At 45.0% G+C, this 21,908-nt stretch overlaps 2 protein-coding genes and 1 long non-coding RNA gene across 7 annotated transcripts in view; 2 read left to right on the top strand and 1 right to left on the bottom strand.

The window, feature by feature from the left end:
- Nucleotides 1-5,880, top strand: part of MED13 (mediator complex subunit 13) — a 104,426-nt gene extending 98,546 nt beyond the window's left edge. The window contains exon 30 of the mRNA XM_083479729.1: nt 640-5,880. Within this exon, the coding sequence (XP_083335855.1) occupies nt 640-772 (133 nt within the window). The 3' untranslated portion in view covers nt 773-5,880. The remainder of the gene's footprint in view (nt 1-639) is intronic.
- The window catches only part of LOC310695546, a 205,723-nt gene that overhangs the window by 108,603 nt on the left and 75,212 nt on the right, over nt 1-21,908 (bottom strand). The gene's annotated exons all lie outside the window — the stretch shown is intronic.
- The window catches only part of INTS2 (integrator complex subunit 2), a 31,133-nt gene continuing 17,287 nt past the window's right edge, over nt 8,063-21,908 (top strand). The window contains exons 1-13 of one of the 5 annotated variants that reach the window (XM_083479788.1): nt 8,063-8,144; nt 9,458-9,520; nt 10,231-10,369; nt 11,446-11,548; nt 11,869-11,982; nt 13,310-13,440; nt 14,611-14,784; nt 16,113-16,339; nt 17,920-18,045; nt 19,279-19,350; nt 19,494-19,608; nt 19,731-19,799; nt 21,002-21,136. In XM_083479788.1, coding sequence (XP_083335914.1) covers nt 10,361-10,369; nt 11,446-11,548; nt 11,869-11,982; nt 13,310-13,440; nt 14,611-14,784; nt 16,113-16,339; nt 17,920-18,045; nt 19,279-19,350; nt 19,494-19,608; nt 19,731-19,799; nt 21,002-21,136 — 1,275 coding nt within the window. In that variant the 5' untranslated portion in view covers nt 8,063-8,144; nt 9,458-9,520; nt 10,231-10,360. The other 4 variants (XR_014520068.1, XM_083479785.1, XM_083479786.1 and 1 more) reach the window with 4 other exon arrangements.

The raw sequence follows: 21,908 nt of genomic DNA, 5'->3' as shown, positions 1-21,908 counted from the left end.
AACCATGCAGTTTGCTACAATCTGCCGGTGGTTTTCTCTTGCTTATACGCTCATTTACACAGCGCAGTACGTTGAATTTATTTTAATATATCCTTCAGCACTGAGAAATTCTCAGGTTGTCTTATGAAGCTCTTCTCATAATTTAGCTTACTAATGGACCAAGACCAATAGGGCAGGTAGTGTGTGTGTGTGTGTGTGTGTGTGTGTGTGTGTGTGTGTGTGTTGTGCAAACACATATATCTTTATATTTCAAAACATTAAAGACCCCCCACATTCATTCATTTCACTGGGTCTATTTCTGAGTAGGTTTTAGTTGAATAAAACCTACAGCTGTGCACACTTCTTGTGAGTAGGCCCCTTTAGCTCAAGAAGGCTTCCTTGCACCAAGGGTTGAGTGAGGTTGTGTCTACTCTATCCCCTGGCTGACTTCCAACCTTCCCATACATGCAGCTCCTCCCTGCTATATACATCTGGTAGCTGGGAGTGAAGCATTTTGATCCTGCCTCTTACTATAAGCTCCTCTGCTAACAGAAATGCGGGTTAATAAATTATATCCTTGTGACCTGTGCTGAAAAACAGCAAAGCCTTCCCAATAATGACTTCTTGGCCGGTCCTTGTTCCCTTCTTTCCTTCTCCCAGGTTTGTGTTGGAACAGTACAACGCACTTTCCTGGCTAACCTGTGATCCTGCGACCCAGGACCGGCGGTCGTGTCTCCCAGTTCACTTTGTGGTGCTGAATCAGTTGTATAACTTTATCATGAATATGCTGTGATCTTTATCTGAACTGGGCAAGGAGAAGAAAAACACAACAACCAGAGTAACAACAAAAAGGGAAAGGATTATTTCGCTGCAGGACTAAGTTAATTATTCTCTGTGCAAGTCATTTTTTGTGATTTGAGGGAGGGGAATGTCATTTTTGGTCACTTCCAGCAACTATTTGGTTTTGACTTGCGGTGGGGACTGCATAACCCAGGTGTTTAATTCTCCATCTGCCCCCTGCTTTTGTTGGTGTTTTGCCTATACCAGACTGATTGGAGTGATGAATTGATCAGTCGAAATGTATTATAACACATCTTTTTAGTAGCAAAGTAACCATTCTCTCTCTCCCCCAATCCCATCCCGTCACAGTATTTGTGAAGAGTATATGAGCCATAGGCCCCAGCCATGTTTAATGAATATTTTAAAAAGTATGAGCATGGAGACAATAAGAAGACAAACGAGGAAGGAAAAAACCAGAATTTGTCGAATGCTTTTGGAACACTGCAATGTTCTTGTATCGGATTATAGTACCTAGTATTCAAAAAAAAAAATGCCTGCATCTCTTATTTATTGTAAGTTTTTAAATGTATAAATTGTCTTATATTTCTTAACCTCTTTTATAAAAAAAAATTTTCCTAGAAGGTTTATACCGCCTTCTTGCTTTAAAGCAATTGGTCTAAAAATATATATGTAATCGTCTTAATTGAAAGTTGCGGTAGGTTTGCTTTTAGAGTATTATTTTTTTGTAAGGGGGGGTTTGAGGGTATGGGGACAGTAAAATTTGTATTTGGTCTTGATGTACAGTTTAATGGGGGAATATAGGAGTTGGGGCGGGAGGGATATAAATGTCCATGCCATTGTGTGTGGGAGATTTACAGCTAAGCTGTAGTTGCAGATTATACGTGTACAGTAATGAAGTTCACTGTGTTTATATAAAATCGAAGAGAAAAAAAAGGTACCGGGTCTTACAGCAATTTTATATCACACCTTTGCAGAGTTAACATAATGGCAATATATTAAAAGAAGTGATATTGTTAGGTGGTTTAACTTGTAGTGAGAATTTAAAAAAAGAATAATAATAATATTAATAATAATAATAAATTGTTTTAATTTTTTTTGTATTTTTGTTGAGGGCCGAGACTAGTTTTTTCAGGCCTCTTCCCATTTTTCAAGCAAGGAGGGTGTGCTTGCTGCAAGGACCTCCTGCTCTTTCACCTGTGCGTTTTAGCCAAGAGAGAATCTGTGTCACCCGATGAAATCGCGACACTTTCTTCTTCTTCTTCCTTTTAAAAATGCCCTTCCCTTCAGTGAAGCTGTGTCACTTTCATCTTCCAAGTATTTTGGGGTTCATCACTAGGATCCCATTCAACCTTCTCCATGTTTGGATTAAATTACCATGAAACTGCAGCCACTGCTACCCTTGCTGTCCTCCTTTTATGGTTTGGAATTTTAGCCCAACTTTAGCTACTTTATACATACTACTTTGAAAGAAACACACCACAATAAGGAAAACCCAATCAGTTTTGATTCTAAGCTTTGATATGCATATGAATTGGAATATGGTGTAAATAGGTTCTCAGTGAATTCTGGTGTTTGAACTTGATTCCACTAATGAGAGAACAACCTCCTTTCTTTTGCTCTCTCTCCTCTTTCGCACTCCCCCTTTCTCAGGCCTCTCGATCTAATCTTCTTATTGGTTTTGACACTCTGTAATGGAAGTTTCAGGCTCCCCTTTTGAAATAGACATCCAGGTTCCAGCATGGTAAAACGCCAAGGGAACGGGCATGAACTGCGCCACTCCCACCTCTTCCTCCCTTCTGCCTGTGAACCCGATGGCTTCGTCTTCCTCCTCCACCCATGTATCCAGTCTTGAGTTGCTTCCTTGCCTTCCTGGAGGCAACACTTTGATCCCTCCCCTTTTCATATCTGCACGCTGCCGCTTTCAGAATTACTGTGTCCATTCAATTGAAGGTCTTCCGCCATGCAAGGTTTGCCCTGAGGCTGTGTTTCCATCCACAAATACTGAATCTGGACATTATTTTGCAGGTTGTGTTAAGGCACTCATGGAAACAGCAGCGGCAGCCACGTCTGCAGGTATGTGGGACCCTTAGGAAAGTTGTTCCCACCACCAGTCACCTGCTGCTGCTCAGCTTCGCTTTTTGAGGTTTGGTGAGCAATGGTGCAGACTTGTTGAGGAAGCCTTGTTAATAGCAAAGGTCACCAACTTGTCAGGCAAAATGGCTCACGGACCCTGTTTTATAGTGCAGGCCTAACCATGTCTACTCAGAAGTAAGTCCTATTGAATTCAGCGAGGCTTACTCCCAGGTAAGGGGGTTAGGATTGCAGCCCTAGTATCCCAAGTCTTCAACCCCCCTCATAATACCCAGTTTCTTTCTTTCCAAAGTACTGCAATTGCAAGTATTCAGGATATTTTTGAAATCATGTGAAGTATGTACAACCTATTTAGACCTGAAAGCATTTCTTTTTCTGTGAAAAAAAAAACAAAACTTTGAATTTCTTATTAGAGTATATCAGTGGTGGCGGCAGCAAGCACTAGTAGCAACTTTTCTTGGTGTGCAGCTTAAGTAGAATTGATGAAGATTTCCTGTTCCTCTTAAAATTTTACAGAATGCTGACTGAAAAACCACCTATTTTGTTGCTAGATGAGAGTGATTAACATTTCGATGTGCTCATAATACCATATGATGATGTAAGTGCAGGTATTAAAATGATCTGCATCTCTTTTATCCCTGGGGTGAGCTTTTTGAAGTAAAACCTGGCCCCCTAAATTAGGAATTGATGTTTAAAGTAAGTGCAACATAGTCACATACAAATTTTAAATATTTGGGGTTGCATTTTACATTTCTGCTGTTTATTGCATTGCATTTTCTCTCTGTGTACACCTGTATTTGATATTCAAGTATCTGTTAACGGCAGATACTCTCCAGATGTTTCCACCTCCCTAAAGAGTAGTGCTAAAATTATTTGCCTAGAGCAGAATATGAGTCAGCCAGCATTAAGTACTTTCCAAGCCTCATGGGAGTTCAGTCGGAGAGCTTTAAATGTGTGCTTAATCTTCCCCACTTAAACCAGTGGAACTTAAATGCACTTTGGCTGGACCATGACTTTGGGTGTAGCAGTGAGATTGCACAGAAGTCCTCAAAACTCCAGAATGGACTGTGTGTTGTTGACTAGGGAGCCAAGTTCATGGTAGGTCCATTTCAGGAAGATCAGGTTGCCCAGAGATTCTGCCATTTACCTGTTTAAATGATCATCGCACGGTGGTGGGACAATTAGCCTTAAGGAATAAGATGCCAGTAGAAATCAGATTTAAATTAATTGCCCTGGAAGCATCCAAGGGATGTTGGGGTTAGGGTTAGCCGTTGATGGACCTGTCTGGACTCAAGTAAATGGCAGAGGAAATAAGTTTGAACAGCTGGAAACAGTTTATCGTGAATAAATCCCCAGCACATTTCGGGTTAAAACTATCAAAGCACAACCCCACGTGGCATTATCTTGTACCTATGGAAAGCTTATTTAACTTTATTCTCATTGAGCTATAGTATTGCTTCGTAATAAATAGTTCTTCCTTATAAGCCATCCAAAGGCTTCTGCCTCAATTTTCTTTTTGTCCCATGCAGGCTACACAATGCTTTGAGGATTTCTGTGTGAATCCATTTGAAATGCTGAGATTTCTGTGTCATTTTGTTAAGGCTCACAACTGGTGTTCCGGCTTGCAAAACACTAAATAGCAGAATTGCCAAATCACCTTGGTGTAGGACTACCCCGATTTTGTAGTAGGGTGTCTTGTCTTGTCTTGCAAATGAAAGTAATGCTTGGGTCAGAGTGCCACCTGCCAGAGCTAGCCAAGATCTAAAACTCACAGTTTCTGTCTCTTTCTGTGTCTCTGTCTCTCCCCCTCCCTAGACAGAAAAGAGAAAATTCATTTTGAGCTAAAACATAGAAAGGATTGGAATGTTTTTAAAAAAGGCTAGGAAGTTGAAACATGGGCATCTATCTTTCGATTTTTGGACAGTTTTAGCAGCTGAGGTAGTAGCATTTCTGCAAATACCTAGCCAGCGTGAGCTATAACTTATGTTCAAATTGCTTGGTTTCCACAGTAGTGGCCTTAGATGCACACCCTTTTCTGCAAGTGTTTCTTAAACCTCTCATCTTACACATCCATCTGTATGGCACAGTTAACTTACTCCTTTTTTTGTATTTGCCTGCTCTTGGTAACTTATTTTTTCAAAGCCCTGCATTATTACAGAAAGCTCACAGGTGTGTTTAATGAAGCATATTTTGTCTTTACTGCAATATCAAAATGTGTTACTGGAAAACACTCGGATTTTGATCCTATTCAAACTGCCCTTGTGCCCTGCAACTAGCTTTGGCACAGACTATTATTTTGTTAATTGTTAGCCATGTATGCAGACAGCATTGCTTTGGGCTGGGTTTTCCTTCTTGTCAGCTTGCTTTGTCAATTAGGCCAATTCTGCTATTAGCTGTCCTGACACAAAATAAATATATAATAATAAAAATAAATTTCTCAAGATGACAAAATGTTATCACCTTTCAAAATAATTTCAGTCTAAGGATCCCAAATCACATGTAGAAAATAACCTTTTCTTTGCATCTGTTTCTAAAGGAGTAAAATTTCACTTTGAAAAAGTTAATCCTCAGGGTCAAACTTTTCAGGAAAGTTTTAGTGTATAATTAGTAGGTTTTCCGAATAAACTGGATTTGAGAACCTTGGAAACACTTACTTGCGTTTTAAAAGTTGTGGCATCGTTACTGGACATGTTGGTTTCATAAATGTTCTTTTAAAAAGCTGGGTCACTTTAACAGGGGGAGGAAGAGGAGATTTCTTAAGTTCGTATTCAGCAGTGACATTTAATGGTCCAAGTCTCTCTCTCTCTCTCTCTCTCTCTCTCTCTCTCTCTCTCTCTCTCTCTCTATTTAACATTATGATAACAAAAAATACAATAAAAATAAGGAACAAACACTATTGTTGCAGAATGCCATGAACACTGAGTTGTACAAATTGTGATTGAGGAAATGGAAAAAGGTTTATACTTTTTAAAAAAAATTCAAATGGAATAAATTATTCATGAAGCCTTCCTTCATTGTGACGTCTCTTTGTTTTTTAAAAAACAACAACTCCACACGACCTTAAAAGTGACAGTTGTCTGTATGGGTTGGTTCCTGAATCAGAACTTCTTCTCCCCCTCTTTTCTTTGCATTTTTATCCAATCTTCATTCCACTAGGCTCAGTCTAGGCAGTATTCATACTTGATCCCTCGCTCACTTTATCCTCACAACTATGAGGTAGGTTAGGCTGAGAGAGCTAGCGGCTGGCCCAAAGCCACTCAGTGGCCTTTGCAGCCTGAGAGTTGGGATCTCCCTAGTCTTACTTGGACACTCTTAAGCAGAGGTCAGCAAACTTTTTTAGCAGGGGGCCGGTCCACTGTCCCTCAGACCTTGTGGGGGGCCGGACTATATTTTGAAAAATAAAAATGAATGAATTCCTATGCCCCACAAATAACCCAGAGATGCATTTTAAATAAAAGCACACATTCTATTCATGTAAAAACACGCTGATTCCCAATGAGAAGGTGATTGGGCCAGATCTGGCCCCCAGGCCTTAAGTTTGCCTACCCATGCTCTTAAGCAGCACACCACACTGACACCATAATACTCGCCACTGGGGCCTAGTGACTGTAAGAGAAGCCCTGCTGGTAAGAACAAAGGTCCACTTTGCCCAGCATCCTGTTCTCACAGTGGTTAACATCCTATAGGAATCCCAACAGAACAGAAACTTGTTCTCAGAAGTACACTGCCTCTGATGATGGGGGGGGGGGGTAAGACATACTAGTAGGTCTAGATAGCTTTATCCTCAGTAGAGGTAGAACATGGTCAGCCCTGCACTTCTTAAAAGCCACCAGGTAAGAAGTAGCCAGCCACACATGTGAGATCAGATGGCACAGAATCTTAGTTCTTTTTAAAAGCCCAGAGCCCTTTCCGGTTACATTACAGAGATGTTCCTGAAATGCTTGGTGGAACCTCAGAATCTTAGATGAATAAAATTTCCCAAAAGGCAGAGATTCAGTTCTCTTTTCCCTAGTTGTAACTAGCAAAAGCAGAGTAAAACACACTGATTTATGCAAAGCTGTTCATGTATCTTTCTCGCCTGTCATTGCTCAGATGTGAAAGATGTATGGTGACAGAAAGTTAGAAAGAGGATCCTATAAACTAACATAGCTTGTTGGACAGAAGGCAGCCACCACCCTAAACACAAAGGGCTACTCAAAATATTAGTGTGGCAAAGTAGATCATATTTTTAATGTTAAAAACAGCATTTTAGCATCAATGACTAAAACAGGGATAGGAAACCTTTGGCTGTCCAGATGTTGTTGACCTTCAGTTGCCATCATCCCTGCTCAGTGGCCATGCTGCTTGGGATGGATAGGAGCTGGAGGGCAACAGTTCCACCATAAGTGAGCTAAAATATGCCTTTATTATGTCCACATATAAAGTACTTTTAAGTTCCTGATGGCCTGAATGGAGGACAAAAATATCAGCTACTTTTAGGCTTAGGCAACCACGATTCCTTGAGATGTTTGTTCCTGCAGTGTCTTGCTACTTAAAATTTAGCCATCACATGGAAAGAACCTGTGTGGCTCCTTTATCCTTAGGAACATTTTTTTCTCTCCGGAATAAACCGGAAATGGAGTGATATCTCATCTTCACAACTACCACTCTCTACACTGCACCTCACCCTGGACTGCTGCCCTTCTCATTTATCATTACATTTATACAGATAATAAGGCATAGAATAGACGTGTAAAATAAATTGTATTAATAACATAAAATGACTCAGTTTTAAATGATGACAAGCTGTTATCCGCATCTACGTCTCATTTTTTATTTGCCTCTTTTTTATTAGCTTTGTTACATTTAGAGTGGGATCGTATCCAACTTAAAAGTCATACCCACTGAAATGAAGGAAGCAACGAAAGTCCTGTCCTTTTAATTTACATGGGTCTACTCTTGAGTATGATAGATGTTGGCTGTGGCCCAGAATCATTCCTCCCTTCTAAGTCACCTTGGGAGAGTTCTCGTTTTTGCACAAACGCTTTAAAATGACCATTAATAAACAACAAGGGCAAGCCCCTTGCTGCTGTCTTACAGGCGGGCAAAGCACTGAACTCCGGGCGGAAATAGAGGAGAGCGTGATTGAAGTCACTTCCGCCCTCACGAAGGAGGTTCTTTCTGTCGTAATTCTGCTCCGCGCCGGAAGTGGGGCGTTGCTTGGCGCCGGCTACTGTTGGGAGGAAATGACGCTACGCTGCCGGAAGTAGTGTCTCATAAGGTTGTGTACGAAGGTGTGTGGTTGTTTCTGGGTCGGGGTGGGCAGGTGGGTCTGCTTCTCTTTCCTAGGTAGGGCTTGGACACCTGGCTTCCCATTTCCCCCTTTTCCCCATTTACCTGAGACGCCTGGGTTCTTTCCTTAGGCACAGCCCGCTTCCTCTATCGCTCTCCTGATTTTGCTCCTTCAGGGCCATTTATCTGTTTATTCTATTCTATGGATACCTCGCACTTCCTCTGGTAGCCTACATGGCTCTTTTCCTCCCCGTTTTATCTCCCTAACAGCCCTGAGAGGTAGGTCAGGTTGGCACAATGGCTGGCTTGGCTATGACCAGCCAACGGGATCCATGGCAGGGTGAGGATTTTAAACGTGGCTCTTCCCAGTCCGACACTTTTAACTCGGCCTGCCCCATCCTGGTGCCTTTCAGGTGTTGTTGGACTCCAGCTCCCATCAGCCACTGCATGGCCAGTGGTCAGGGATTATGGGAGTTGTAGTTCAGCAACGTCTGGAGGAGCACCAGGTTGGGGAAGGCACCTTCTAACCACTATGCAACACTACCTCTCAGCCTTTGCCTAATTTCCCCAGCTCCTTTTTTTGCACCCCTAACTGAAGGAGGGAGGGGATTGCCCTTTGCATGCTCATTTAAAATGCTGTTGCAAAATAACTTTTCATTGATAAAGCTCCATCCAGGTGCTTTGCAAAGTATGAGAGGAGCGTTAACAATCTACAGATGGGCACATGAGAAATGGGAGGGAGACAGTGACTGGGATAAATAGGGGAAGAATATGAGGTTTTTGTAATTAGTCCAGACTTTGGCCTCAGTCCTGACCCTATTTATCTGGGAGTATGCCCCGTGGAACTCAGTGCACCTTCTGAATCGACATGGTTAGGATTGCATTATTATTAGTTACAATAAGACTTGGGCTAGAGAGATTGTAGCACTGACCTTCCAAGGGAAAATTTTAGCATAAATGATGCTGTTATTAGCTTTGTCAGGGTAATATAGAAGGCTTTGGAGTTCTGCAGAATCCTTCAGGGAGGAAGCATTTAGTGTAGCTTGAAAACTTGCTTAGTCCCCCCCCCCCCTTGCATCAGCATCTCGGTTTCAGGGGAATCCAGTAAATCACCCTAAACAAACCATCTTTACCACAACAATTAGAGAAATATTATTCTAGGGCCTTAAACAATTAGGCTAATTGGACAAAGTATATTTTGTTCCTCAGGTGGTTGCTATTTACTCATGACATAAACTCATGAGAGAGCGTTCTGCATTCCTGTATTACTTTTGCACATTGTATTCTTATTGTCCTGATTTGTTTTATCCTACAGGGAATTGCAGCCTGTATTTAGAGATGAAACTAGCCATTTCTTTGTCTACGTGCATCTGTTGAGGTAGGCTGCTGCCTCTGAAAACTCCTCCTGCCCTAAAGCTGCTAGTCCCTAAGATTTAACCGCATACTAGCACCTGCTGACTAACAGTTAATTTCCTGGAATTTTGGATCTTCATCCGACTGCCACCTGACCCAGCAACTGCCCGCTTAGCTTCCTGTGGTATTGTGGTTTCAAGTCACCTGGGGAAATGGCGGACTGCTCGGCACTGCAGTTCGTCAGCCCTTATGCTTTTGAAGCCATGCAGAAAGTAGACGTCGTGCGCTTAGCGGCCCTGAGTGATCCAGAGCTCCGGTTGTTGCTGCCTTGCTTGGTGAGGATGGCCTTGTGTGCCCCGGCAGATCAGAGTCAGGGCTGGGCCCAGGACAAAAAGCTGATCCTTCGCTTGCTTTCTGGAGTGGAAGCTGTCAACTCCATCGTAGCCTTGCTGTCTGTGGACTTTCACGCTTTGGAACAGGATGCCAACAAGGAACAACAGCTTAGGTAACTAAAAGGAGCAAGCCCGGGATTGGGAACCTGAGGGGGCTTCCAGATATTGTGTGCACTCTGTCTCCCATCGGCCCCAGCCAGCACAGCCCAATAATCAGAGATAATGGGAGTTGTAGCCCAGCAGTGTTTGGAGGGCCACAAGTTTCTAGACCTGGGTGAGGCATTTCTGGAGGGGGATGTTCTCCTTCAGTCTGTTTGATTAGCTGTGTTTCTATCCTTGCTAGGCATAAGCTTGGAGGGGGGGGTGGCGAGAGCATCTTGGTGTCTCAGCTGCAACATGGCCTCACCCTGGAGTTTGAACACAGCGATTCTCCACGGCGCCTCCGTCTTGTGCTTAGTGAACTGCTGGCAATTATGAACAAGGTGAGTTCCTTCCCTCCCTCTGCCTTAAGGAACTTCTTAATTTGTACAAGATTCTTCTTCTTTTTCTTTCCTTTTTAAATAATTGATTGCTAGATGCCCAGACTGATTTGAAGTACTTGGGCAGGGGTTTTCGGCTGTTGTTTTTTTACAGTGGCGATGACAGGATCCTCCCCCTGCTAGCACAAAAATACAAAATTTCAGCGTACCGCTGAAATGAATAAAGTTGGGGTGGGTAAAATAACCAAAGTGGATTTTGCGTGAAAGGGTTGTGAGCTCAGTTCAGGTTTAGTGGTCTCACAAATTTCAAGTAATGAGAGGTCCAAGAATGCAAGAATAACAGAGGTCCAAGTAATGGTTTGACCAAACTGTGGGAGGCAGTAGAAGACAGGAGTGCCTGGCGTGCTCTGGTCCAGGGGGTCACGAAGAGTCGGACACGATTAAACGACTAAACAACAACAAACAAAATGAGAGGTCCAAGAATTTTTTTGGGCAAACTGGGATTTGTTTATTGATTTTATAAATAGGATGGAATCTGGTAGAACGGTTCCAACTACATATAAAACGGTGTGGTCTTTTTAAGGGTAAGCAGGATCAACTGAAGAAATGTTAGATAAATTGACACATGGATCTCATTACTGGAGTCATTTTTTTTTTGTTATAGGTATTTAAAAAGAAGGAAAACAGTAAAAGAAAAAAATAGAACTATATGTATTATACCAGGTCAAACAGAAGATTCTTTATTTCTATTTGTAGAATTCATTGTGCTGTAAATAAATGTAATCTGAATTCTGAAGGGGGGGGGTTATTTACATTTATAATACGGTTTGGTATGAGGATTTTTTAAAATGGTAGTTAGAATAAATTTCCTGGACTCAGATCAGCATTATTTAATATTCAGCCTATATCTTTTGCACCAGCCTTCAGTTGGTTGGTGGATTTTGGGCTACCAGTAAAACGAAGAAAGAAGATCCCGCAAACCTGAACATCTGCCCTCCCTGGGTGTTTGGTTCTCAGGCCTCACAACTGGTGTCTGTTCTGTTTTAAAGCGCCTCTCTAAATACAACTTTTCTTTGCAGGTGGCCGAGGCCAACTGTGAGTTTTTTTTCAAGTCGTCGGAGCTGTTTGAGAGCCCTGTTTATTTGGAGGAAGCCGCTGATGTCCTCTGCATCCTTCAAGCTGGTGTGTGCTCTTTGAAGTCGTAACTGCTTCTTAAAATTCAATTGAGTCCAAATAAATGACTTGTTCTCAAGCTGTGTGATGAGGCCACCTTGTGCTCCTTGGAGCAAAGGTGGGATATAAATGTAATGCATATAATAATAATAATAAATAATATTGTGGCACAGAATGAAATTTCCTCTCCAATGGGAGGAACTCCACAATTGCTGCCAGTGAGAGGTTCCTTCTCTCCCGAAGTATTCACAAATGCTCTCCCGATTTGACTCTCAGGACTGAAAGCTGTCGGTGGCCGTTGCTAATATTTTAAAACTATTTCAATTCAGAACTCCCATCGCTCTTGCCTATTGTGGACGTGGCTGAAGCTTTGCTGCATGTGAAGAACGGCGCTTGGTTCCTCTGTCTCTTAGTGGCCAATGTTCCTGACAGCTTTAACGAAGGTAAGCTACACAATTCATAGCAAACTCATTCTCTGATTGCGGTTCCTTTTGTGTAGCCAAAACAGCACCATCCAAGCACAGGTGGGGAGGACTCGGCAGAATTGGGGGGACCCCAGGGGCATATGGGAAGCTCAAAAACCGCCCAACGCAGACTGATTATGCTCAGTGGGCGTGGAAATGCTGATAGACTCAGGGTGAGGGGAGTGGGTCGAAACGGAGTGTTTTGCAAAAGGGTATGGTTGGCTGGAGCCCTGAGTAGGGGGAACACTGTGCACTGCAACAGATCTCACTTGTCTACTGTAATTTACAGCTTTCTTTTACTTCAAATCACACAAAGACACAAACACTATCTATTACCAGTGCCAGCTACCTGGGGAAGAGGTTGTGGCCAGTTGCTGGCAGCTGCCGTTTTATAGATGGCAGTGGGGCACATAAATTGCCATTAGCAATTTGCAGCTTCCTCTTCCTTTACAAGCCATATTTCTGTTATTGACTTTCTCCACTGAGTGCCTTCCGGAGGTTTTCCGGACTACAGATCAGCCCCAGCCAGCACAACTGTACTAAATCCAGACACTTGCATAGGCCTGTGGTACCCAACACTCCTGAGTGCCGGGTTTGTGCATAAAATAAAATTAGACCGAATGGCAAAGAAGCAATTTGGCTTCTGAACACATTTAGCTTAGGTGAGATCCCCCCCCCCCCCCGCTCCCGAGAAGAGAGATTTGCCGAGTCTTGGAATAACCAATAGCCGCTAGGAAATTTTGACGTGGCGTTGTAACGTTTTAAAATAGACAGGGTTTTGCAAAGAAGAAGCAATTTATGTCTGATGCTGAGGGGTTGTCAGATAGCAGAGGTGGTTGCTCACGAGTAACCAGGCAGGACTCCGACCTGTGTTTTACAGGCTTTATTAGGTGTAAAAACTATTTACAGTGCAGAACTCCAGAGTTCATGTCTGCCTCAATCGTTAGCAGAATCTGGGAGTGCTTGTTTCCGGGACCTCCCCCAACATAAAAGTCTCGTTACGCCCAGCCTTTTCCTTCCCTCTTTGCGCAGGGTGGGCGACGGAAGGGGCGTTCTTCTCTCCTGGCCAGCTTGGCCAGGGGCGGTGCTGAGGCTCCCCCCAGCATCCTCTGGTCCTTTCACCTCTTCCCCACTGGAGGTGGGGCTTTCCTCATCACCGGAAGAGGAACTGCTTCGCAAGATTTTCGGAGGCTCCCTGTAACACAACTGCCCCTCTGTTCCCCGCCGCTGTTCCAATGGCAGTTCCCTGACAGGGGTCATAACCAATAACACACAGTAACGCCCATCTCCCTTTGGCTGGTTTCAGTGTGCAGGGGCTTGATCAAGAACGGCGAGCGGCAGGACGAGGAAAGCTTTGGAGGCCGCCGAAGGACAGAGGCTCTCCGCCAACTCTGCAAGATGAACCCTTCCCAGGCGCTGAGAGTCCGAGGCATGGTGGTAAGTCTTTGCAAAAGAGGCAGGTGGGCCGACTGAAAGTGAGCTTTGGGTTGCTGGTGGGGTGTCCGTAATGGCTGGGAGACCCGTAGGCTGTTCAGGAAAGAGCAGGGCTGGGATCTCCTTGGAGGGCGGGAGATCCAGTGGCTCTCTTCGATGCAAGTAGTGGCTCAGTTTTGTACAGTGGTGCCTCGCAAGACGAAAAGAATCCGTTCTGTGATTCTCTTCGTCTAGCGGTTTTTTCGTCTTGCGAAGCAAGCCCATTGACGGATTAGCGGATTAGCGCTATTAACGGCTTTTAGCGGATTATCTGCTGATCGGATCAGCTGATAAGCGGCTTAGCGGCTTAGAAAAAGGGGGGGAAAGGAAAAAAAACCCGCAGGAACTTGCAAGACATTGTCGTCTTGTGAAGCAAGCCCATAGGAAATTCGTTTTGCGAAACACCTCCAAAACGGAAAACTCTTTCGTCTAGCGAGTTTTCCGTCTTGCGTGGCATTCGTCTTGCGGGGCACCACTGAATTTTTAACAGGCAAAACGACATCAACTCTGTACTACAACTACTATCGTCAGCTGTCTAAGCAAAGGACTGCATGGCAGGGCCTGCACATTGCCACCTGCTGATTTCTAGATATGATATTTGGGTGGGTGAAGGGGTCTTAAGGGGGCTTCCAGGACTGGTCCTCATCCAGGGCAAGGCAGCCAGAATTGCCACAGACATCCGCTGCAACTTGAAGAATTTGTGCTTGAGCTTTGTGTTCCCCTACTCCCTCTCCTTTCCGTTTCCTTGCTCGTCGTGTCTTTTTTATTATGTGCTTGCAGGCAGGGATGGCCAGAGAACCAATTTTTATAAGTTGCTCTAAGAGCCTTTTTGGCTTAAACTGGGGGCAGGGTATAAATGCTGTAGGTAAAGGATGTCATTGGTATTCCTGTCCCTTTTGTGTCTACACGTCTGGTTGGGGGAATCTCCTTCCAAATTAAATATTTTTTATTTATGTATTAAATTCATTTACTGCCCTTTGTCTGAGGAACACAAGGATTTGCAAGTATAAAAACACAAAAGACACATAGCATGATCACGAGAAAGACAATACCACCCTGCGCCCAGATTTAAAAGGCTGAACAAACACCTGAGCATGTGCGGCTTTTTCCACTTTCTGTTTCTTTTTGGCTCAGGTGGAAGAGTGCCACTTACCTGGACTTGGCGTTGGTTTAACTCTGGACCACACAAAGAACGAGTCTTCGGAGGACAGTGTCAGTGATCTCGTCTGCTTTGTCAGCGGCTTGCTGCTGGGGACCAACGCCAAAGTCCGGACTTGGTTTGGGACTTTTATCCGGAACGGGCAGCAGGTGAGTGTTGCTGACATTTCCTTTCCTTGGGGTCCTGGTGCTTTAATTAGCTACGTCATAGAATCATAGAATCATAGAGTTGGAATAGACCACAAGGGCCATCGAGTCCAACCCCCTGCCAAGCAGGAAACACCATGAGAATGTATGTGAATTCCAGAGGTTCTCATGCTGCTTTGGAAAAGAGTGGAATTTTATGGATTCGGCTCGAAATGCAAACCGAATCAGAATATATGCTCCATCCCTCACTCTGACTCGCATGGGAACCTAAAGCCTTGCTGTTCTCCCAAAGAGAGAGCACTGTTTGGTGTAATAGGTAGAGTGTTGGACTAGGACCTGGGAGACTAGGGTTTGAATCCCCACCCAGCATGAAGCTCACTGGGTCACCTGGGAGTCAGTCCATGTCTCTCAGCCTAAGCTGCCTCACAGGGTTGTCGTGAGGATAAAATTCGGAAGGGAGGATAATATGCACTACCTTGAGCTCTTTGAAGGAAAAAGTAGTATATAAAAGTAAGAAATATAAAATTATATATAACTTTTATGTATGTAAAAGTTGTGTGTGTGTGTGTGTGTGTGTGTGTGTGTGTGTGTGTGAGAGAGAGAGAGAGAGAGAGAGAGAATTGTTGTGTTTTATATGAATTTGCCAATGTTTTATAGATAGTATATAAATCTAAGAATTAAAAAGAACTATACAGTATGTGTTTGTGTGCACGTGTATGAATTTGACAGTGTTTCACTGAAATTTGTTAATGGTATAAGGTATTTATGTTTTTAAACGCAAGTCCCTTGAACTGTAACAAACAGCTAGCAAGTCTAGCAATAGCAATAATATCTGTTTTGAAAACAGAGCTTTAGAGCTTTTTTAAAAGGATCACTGAAAGTTAAGTCCAGTTGCAAACGACTCTGGGGTTGCAGCGCTCATCTTGTTTTACTGGCTGAGGGAGCCAACGTTTGTCCGCAGACATCTTCCGGTTAATGTGGCCAGCATGACTAAGCCACTTCTGGTGAACCAGAGCAGTGCACAGGAACGCCGTTTACCTTCCTGCTGGAGCGGTACCTATTTATCTACTTGCACTTTGACGTGCTTTCGAACTGCTAGGTTGGCAGGAGCAGGGACCGAGCAACGGGAGCTCACCCCGTCGCGGGGATTCGAACTGCCGACCTTCCGAACGGCAAGCCCTAGGCTCAGTGTGGTGCTTTTTGAGCTTTTAAGGGAAGCTAAAGGGGGTGGGAATGAGTGTGTATCGGAAGCTGTTAAGGCCTTTGCCAAGGATTGAGCTGTTTTTGCTGGGATTGCCGTCTCGTGACGTTTCCTCCTTTCTCCTGCGCAGAGGAAGAGGGAGACGGTCAGCTCGGTGCTCTGGCAGATGCGTCGCCAGCTGCTCCTGGAACTGATGGGGATCCTGCCCACCGTCCGCAGCATGCATGTGCCGGAAGAGGCGGAGGCGGACATGGAGCCCAACGTCTCCGTGTACTCGGGGCTGAAGGAGGAGCACGTGGTCAAAGCCAGCGCCCTCCTGCGTCTCTACTGCGCTCTGATGGGCATCGCGGGGCTGAAGTAAGCACTTTGGGGCGTTCTTTTGTTGGCTTGTATGTACAGAAGCACACACAAGAAAATAGCACTCGTCAAGGATGATCATTCACCAAGACATTCAGGTGGCATGATAATAATAATATAATAATAATAATTTATTATTTATACCCTGCCCATCTGGCTGGGCTTCCCCAGCCACTCTGGGCGACTTCCAACCAAATATTAAAATACAGTAATACATCAAACATTAAAAGCTTCAGATGTCTTCTAAAAGTTTGGTAGTTGTTGTTCTCTTTGACATCTGGTGGGAGGGCATTCCATAGGGCGGGCGCCACCACCGAGAAGGCCTTCTGCCTGGTTCCCTGTAACTTGGCTTCTCGCAGTGAAGGAACTGCCAGAAGGCCCTTGGCACTGGAGCTCAGTGTCCGGGCAGAACGATGGGGGTGGAGACGCTCCTTCAGATATACTGGACCGAGGCCATTTAGGGCTTTAAAGGTCAGCACCAACACTTTGAATTGTTCTCCGAAACGTACTGGGAGCCAATGTAAGTCTTTCAAGACCGGTGTTATGTGGTCTCGGCAGCCGCTCCCAGTCACCAGTCTAGCTGCCGCATTCTGGATTAGTTGTAGTTTCTGGGTCACCTTCAAAGGTAGCCCCACATAGAGCGCATTGCAGTAGTCCAAGCGGGAGATAACCAGAGCATGCACTACTCTGGTGAGACAGTCTGCGGGCAGGTAGGGTCTCAGCCTGAGTACCAGATGGAGCTGGTAAACAGCCGCCCTGGACACAGAATTGACCTGTGCCTCCATGGACAGCTGTGAGTCCAGAATGACTCCCAGGCTGCGCACCTGGTCCTTCAGGGGCACAGTTACCGCATTCAGGACCAGGGAATCCTCCACACCTGCCCGCCCCCTGTCCCCCCAAAACAGTACATAACAGTTGTAATCATTACTAAGGTACCTGGAATGAGGGTAATGCAGTTTCTCCCAAATCAGCCTTGTTATTTGCAGATTTGGGCCCTGTTTGCCTTACAGTTTGGGGCTGACCCATCCACATTACACATTTAAAACTCTTATCATACCACTTTAAACACTAATGGCTCCCCCCCAAAGAATTCTGGGACCTGTAGTCTGTTAAAGTTCCTGAGAGTTGTTAGGAGACCCCTGTTCCCCTCACTGGCCTACAAGTCCCAGAGTTCCCTGGGATGAGGGATTGATTGTTAAACCTCTCTGGGAATTATAGCTCTCTGAAGGGGAAATTGGGGTCTCTCTCGCCTGCCTCTGATCAAGGAGGCTGAGCATAGCCATCGTAGCTAGCAGCCTTTTCCTTTGCAGATATGCCCAACTCCTCTCTTAAAGCCATCCAAGTTGGTGGCTGTCACTCTGCCTCTTGTGGGAGGGAGTTCCACAGTTGCCACGAATCGCTGAGTGACATAAATTTGTTTTGTTCATCCTGAATCTTCTGCAGGCTGATAACTTTTATTGAGGGCTTGTGACTCACGTAAATGTTTGCGCCTGCCCCCCAACCCCCTGCATCTGTGAATAAAATGCTTTCTTGTCCTGATGAGACGTTGGGGCTCTCTCTTTTGTCTTGTTGGTGTCCAGGCCGACGGACGAGGAGGCTGAGCAGCTGCTCCAGCTCATGACCAGCCGCCCCCCGGCCACTCCAGCCGGCGTCCGCTTTGTCTCGCTCTCCTTCTGCATGCTGCTGGCCTTCTCCACACTTGTCAGGTACCCTTTCGACGGCAGGCGGAGGAACCCTTTTGTCACTGGGGGGGGGGAGAAAATGCGGGGGGGGGGGGACATGGGCCAAGCATTGTTTCAAAGCTCTCCCATTCCCACCTGCAGAAGACGTTAGACCATGGGTAGGCAAACTAATCGCCTTCTAAATCCGGCAGAAGGTCTGGGAATCAGCGTGTTTTTACATGAGTAGAACGTGTCCTTTTATTTAAAATGCATCTCTGGGTTATTTGTGGGGCATAGGAATTCGTTCATTCCCCACCCCGAAAAAAATAGTCCGGCCCCCAACAAGGTCTTAGGGACAGTGGACCGGCCCCCTGCTGAAAAAGTTTGCTGACCCCTGTTAGACGTCCTGCCTTGCAGAAGCCTTTAGGACTTGTTGACCCATTAATAACATCCAGCATTTTCCCAGGGGTGAAAGTTTGGGTGGAAGAAAGCAATTGGTTTTATTGCAGAGTTATCGCCGCATGCAGGATTGTGGGTGATGGGGTGAAGCTGCAGGTATTCCCTTATCTCACAGAGGCGCAAGATAGTAGTAGTAGTAGTAGTAGTAATAATAATAATAAATTTATTATTTATACCCTGCCCATCTGGCTGGGTTTCCCCAGCCACTCTGGGTGGCTCCCAACATAATAATAATAATAATAATAATAATAATAATAATAATAATAATAATAAAGGAGGTAAGGAGAAGAGTCCCTGCTTGCCATTGGCTGAGCTGCCCTGATGTCAGAGAGGCAGGGCCTATTCTATTCTAGATTCCTCTGCTATCTGAGGCTAGGGAGGCAGAAGAGGGAGATTATAGTGCTTTTGGGGTAAGCAAGAGTGATTGGTTGTAGTGCCTCGCTATGAAATGGCTTTCCTGCATCAGTCAGTCAACCATCACCTACCCTTTTTAACATTGAGGATCAAGTGGGGGAGGGGAAGTCACTGCCCTTCTAGTTTCTTAGTTAGGTTTTTATTGTAGTATTATTATTAACCCCATCTGGCTGGGTTTCCCCAGCTGCTCTGGGTGGCTTCTAAGACATATTAAAATATAATAAATGTCAGGCATTTAAAACTTCCTAATACAGGACCGGCTTCAGATGTCTTCTGAAAGTTGTGGAGTTCTTTATCTCCTGGACATCTGATGGGATGGCCTGGCTCGGTATAATAACATAAAACAATGGGGACTAGTTGACTCTTTCATCTGCATCTATAACGGGAACATCTTTTTTTATGTAGCACTCCTGAACAGGAGCAGCTGATGGTGATGTGGTTGAGCTGGATGATCAAAGAAGAAGCTTATTTTGAAAGGTGAGAAGAGAGCGGGCCTTTTTCTGCTTTCCCTGGGAAAAATTATGCAGCCCCTGAGGTGTTTTCAATAATAATAATAATAATGATGATGATGATGTCCTCGTTGTCAACTCTCCTCCTCCTCCCGTCTCCTGTTCCAACAGCACTTCTGGGGTATCAGCATCCTTTGGCGAGATGCTGCTCTTGGTTGCCATGTATTTCCATAGCAACCAACTCAGCGCTATCATCGACTTGGTCTGCTCTACTCTGGGGATGAAGGTAAGCGCTCCTGCCTTGTGCAGAGGCATCCTTCTTTGAATTCTCCTCCTGCAGAATGCTGGACGTAATGGGCCATTGGCCTGACCCAGCCGGCTCTTACGCATGTAACCCTTTTGTTTCAGATTGTTATTAAGCCGAGTTCTCTGAGCCGCATGAAGACCATCTTCACGCAGGAGATTTTCACGGAACAGGTGACCCGGCCCATTCCACACTCAGCCTGTGTGGCTGTGTTGCAAAACGCCTTTGAAAAACTGCCCTGCTGTTTTTCTGTCTATTTAGACCTCTCCTTCCTTTCCTTTACTCTCACCCTACCCTGGCTCTTCAAGCTACTTTCCCTTCTCATCCTACCCCTCCCTCCTCTCTTGTTTCTTCCTCTTTACTTCTGGGGAAGTAAATGACAGGGCTTCATTGCAGCAGCAGCAGCAACAACAACAACAACAACAACAATTGTATTATATATCCCCCACCACTCTGGGCAGCTTACAGCTCATAATTTTTTTAAAGACATTAGATATTAAAAGCTTCCCTAAACAGGGCTGCCTTCAGATGTTTTCTAAAAGTCAGAGAGTTGTTTATTTCCTTGACATCTGATGGGAGGGCGTTCCACAGGGCGGGCGCCACTACCAAGAAGGCCCTCTGCCTGGTTCCCTGTAACTTGGCTTCTCACAGGGAGAGAACCGCTAGAAGGCCCTTGGCGCTGGACCTCAGTGTCCAGGTAGAACGATGGGGGGAGGAGACCCCCCTTCAGGTATACTGGGCCAAGGCCGTTGCAACATCTTTTGAGCAGTCCAGGATGATAAATCCAGTTCGGGAACGTGGTGTGGGCAGGTGAGCAAAATCTCACTGGGTAAATAATGAAATTGAAGGGTTTTATCTGACTGAATTTATTTTATTTCATAACATTTATGAAATGAATGCTTGATTGTAAAAACAAAAAAATGCCAGCTCCCTCAAAGGGGTTTACAGAAGAATAAAACGGTGAAATGATCAGTAGAACCACATTCAAAAAACAAGTAAAATCAACAATAAGCTAAAAAAACTGATTAAAACTCATGTCAACATTGCACCTGTCAGCATGGGCTTTCCTGATGTCAATAGATGGGGAGTTCCAAAGTGCGGGTGCTGCCATGAGTATTATGGGGTAGCTGTAGCCAGGCTAGTTTTGCAGATCGAAGCGTCTGAGGGGGAAGGGGATCTCGCAGGTAAACTAGTCCCAACTTGCTGAGTTCTGCTCCGAGTAGGTCCACTGAAAACCATGAACCTAAATTTATTTCCTGGTGCTCCTGGACGCAGTTGAATGGCGCTCTGCTCCACGCTTTCTTCCTTCCCTGTTGGCGCTTCTGCTGTTCCGATTCTGAAAGGTTAACGAAGTTAAGGCCTCTCTCCGTCCCAGGTGGTCACAGCTCACGCGGTCCGTGTGGCCGTAACGGGAAACCTCAGCGCCAACATCACCGGATTCCTGCCCATCCACTGCATCTACCAGCTTCTCCGGAGCCGCTCTTTCACCAAGCACAAAGTCTCCATCAAGGTGGGTGGCTTTGTCTGCAGGACCAAACTCTTGCATCCGGAAGGGACAAAAGAACTTGCAGAGCCTTCGCTTTCCCTCTGCAGAAGGTCCCAGGTTCAATCCCCAGAAAAAATGTCCCCTGTCCGGAACTCTGGAGAGTTGCTGCCAGTCAGTGTAGACAGTACTGAGTTAGAGAGACCAAGGACTTGCTATAAGGCAGCTTCCTATGTTCCTGCTTAAACCAGCCCTCAATTCAGAACCTCAAGGACTGGGATATTGCTGTATTTTTCAAGGAAGTAGGACTCAGAAAGAGCCCTTTCTGAAAACCCCAGAGAGCCGCCTGTTAAGAGCAGACAGTGCTGAGCTGTGATGGACCTAATAACCTGACACGGTTTAATAATACTAATAATTTATCATTTATACTCTGCCCATCTGGGTGGGTTTCCCCTGCCACTCTGGGCGGCTTTCAGCAGAATAATAAAAACACAATAAAACATCAAACATAAAAAACTTCCCTAAACAGGGCTGCCTTCAGATGTCTTCTAAAAGTCAGATAGTTTATTTCCTTGAAATCTGATGGGAGGGTGTTCCACAGGGCGGGCGCCACCACTGAGAAGGCCCTCTGCCTGGTTTCTCGCAGTGAGGGAACCACCAGAAGGCCCTCGGCGCTGGATCTCAGTGCCCGGGCTGAACAATGGGGGTGGAGATGCTCCTTCAGATATACTGGACTGAGGCCGTTTAGGGCTTTAAAGGTCAGCACCAACACTTTGAATTGTGCTCGGAAATGTATTTT

Source organism: Podarcis liolepis (assembly GCF_965112155.1).
Source record: "Podarcis liolepis genome assembly, chromosome: 16".
Taxonomy (NCBI): domain Eukaryota; kingdom Metazoa; phylum Chordata; class Lepidosauria; order Squamata; family Lacertidae; genus Podarcis; species Podarcis liolepis.
This window is presented reverse-complemented; position numbering and strand designations above follow the sequence as displayed.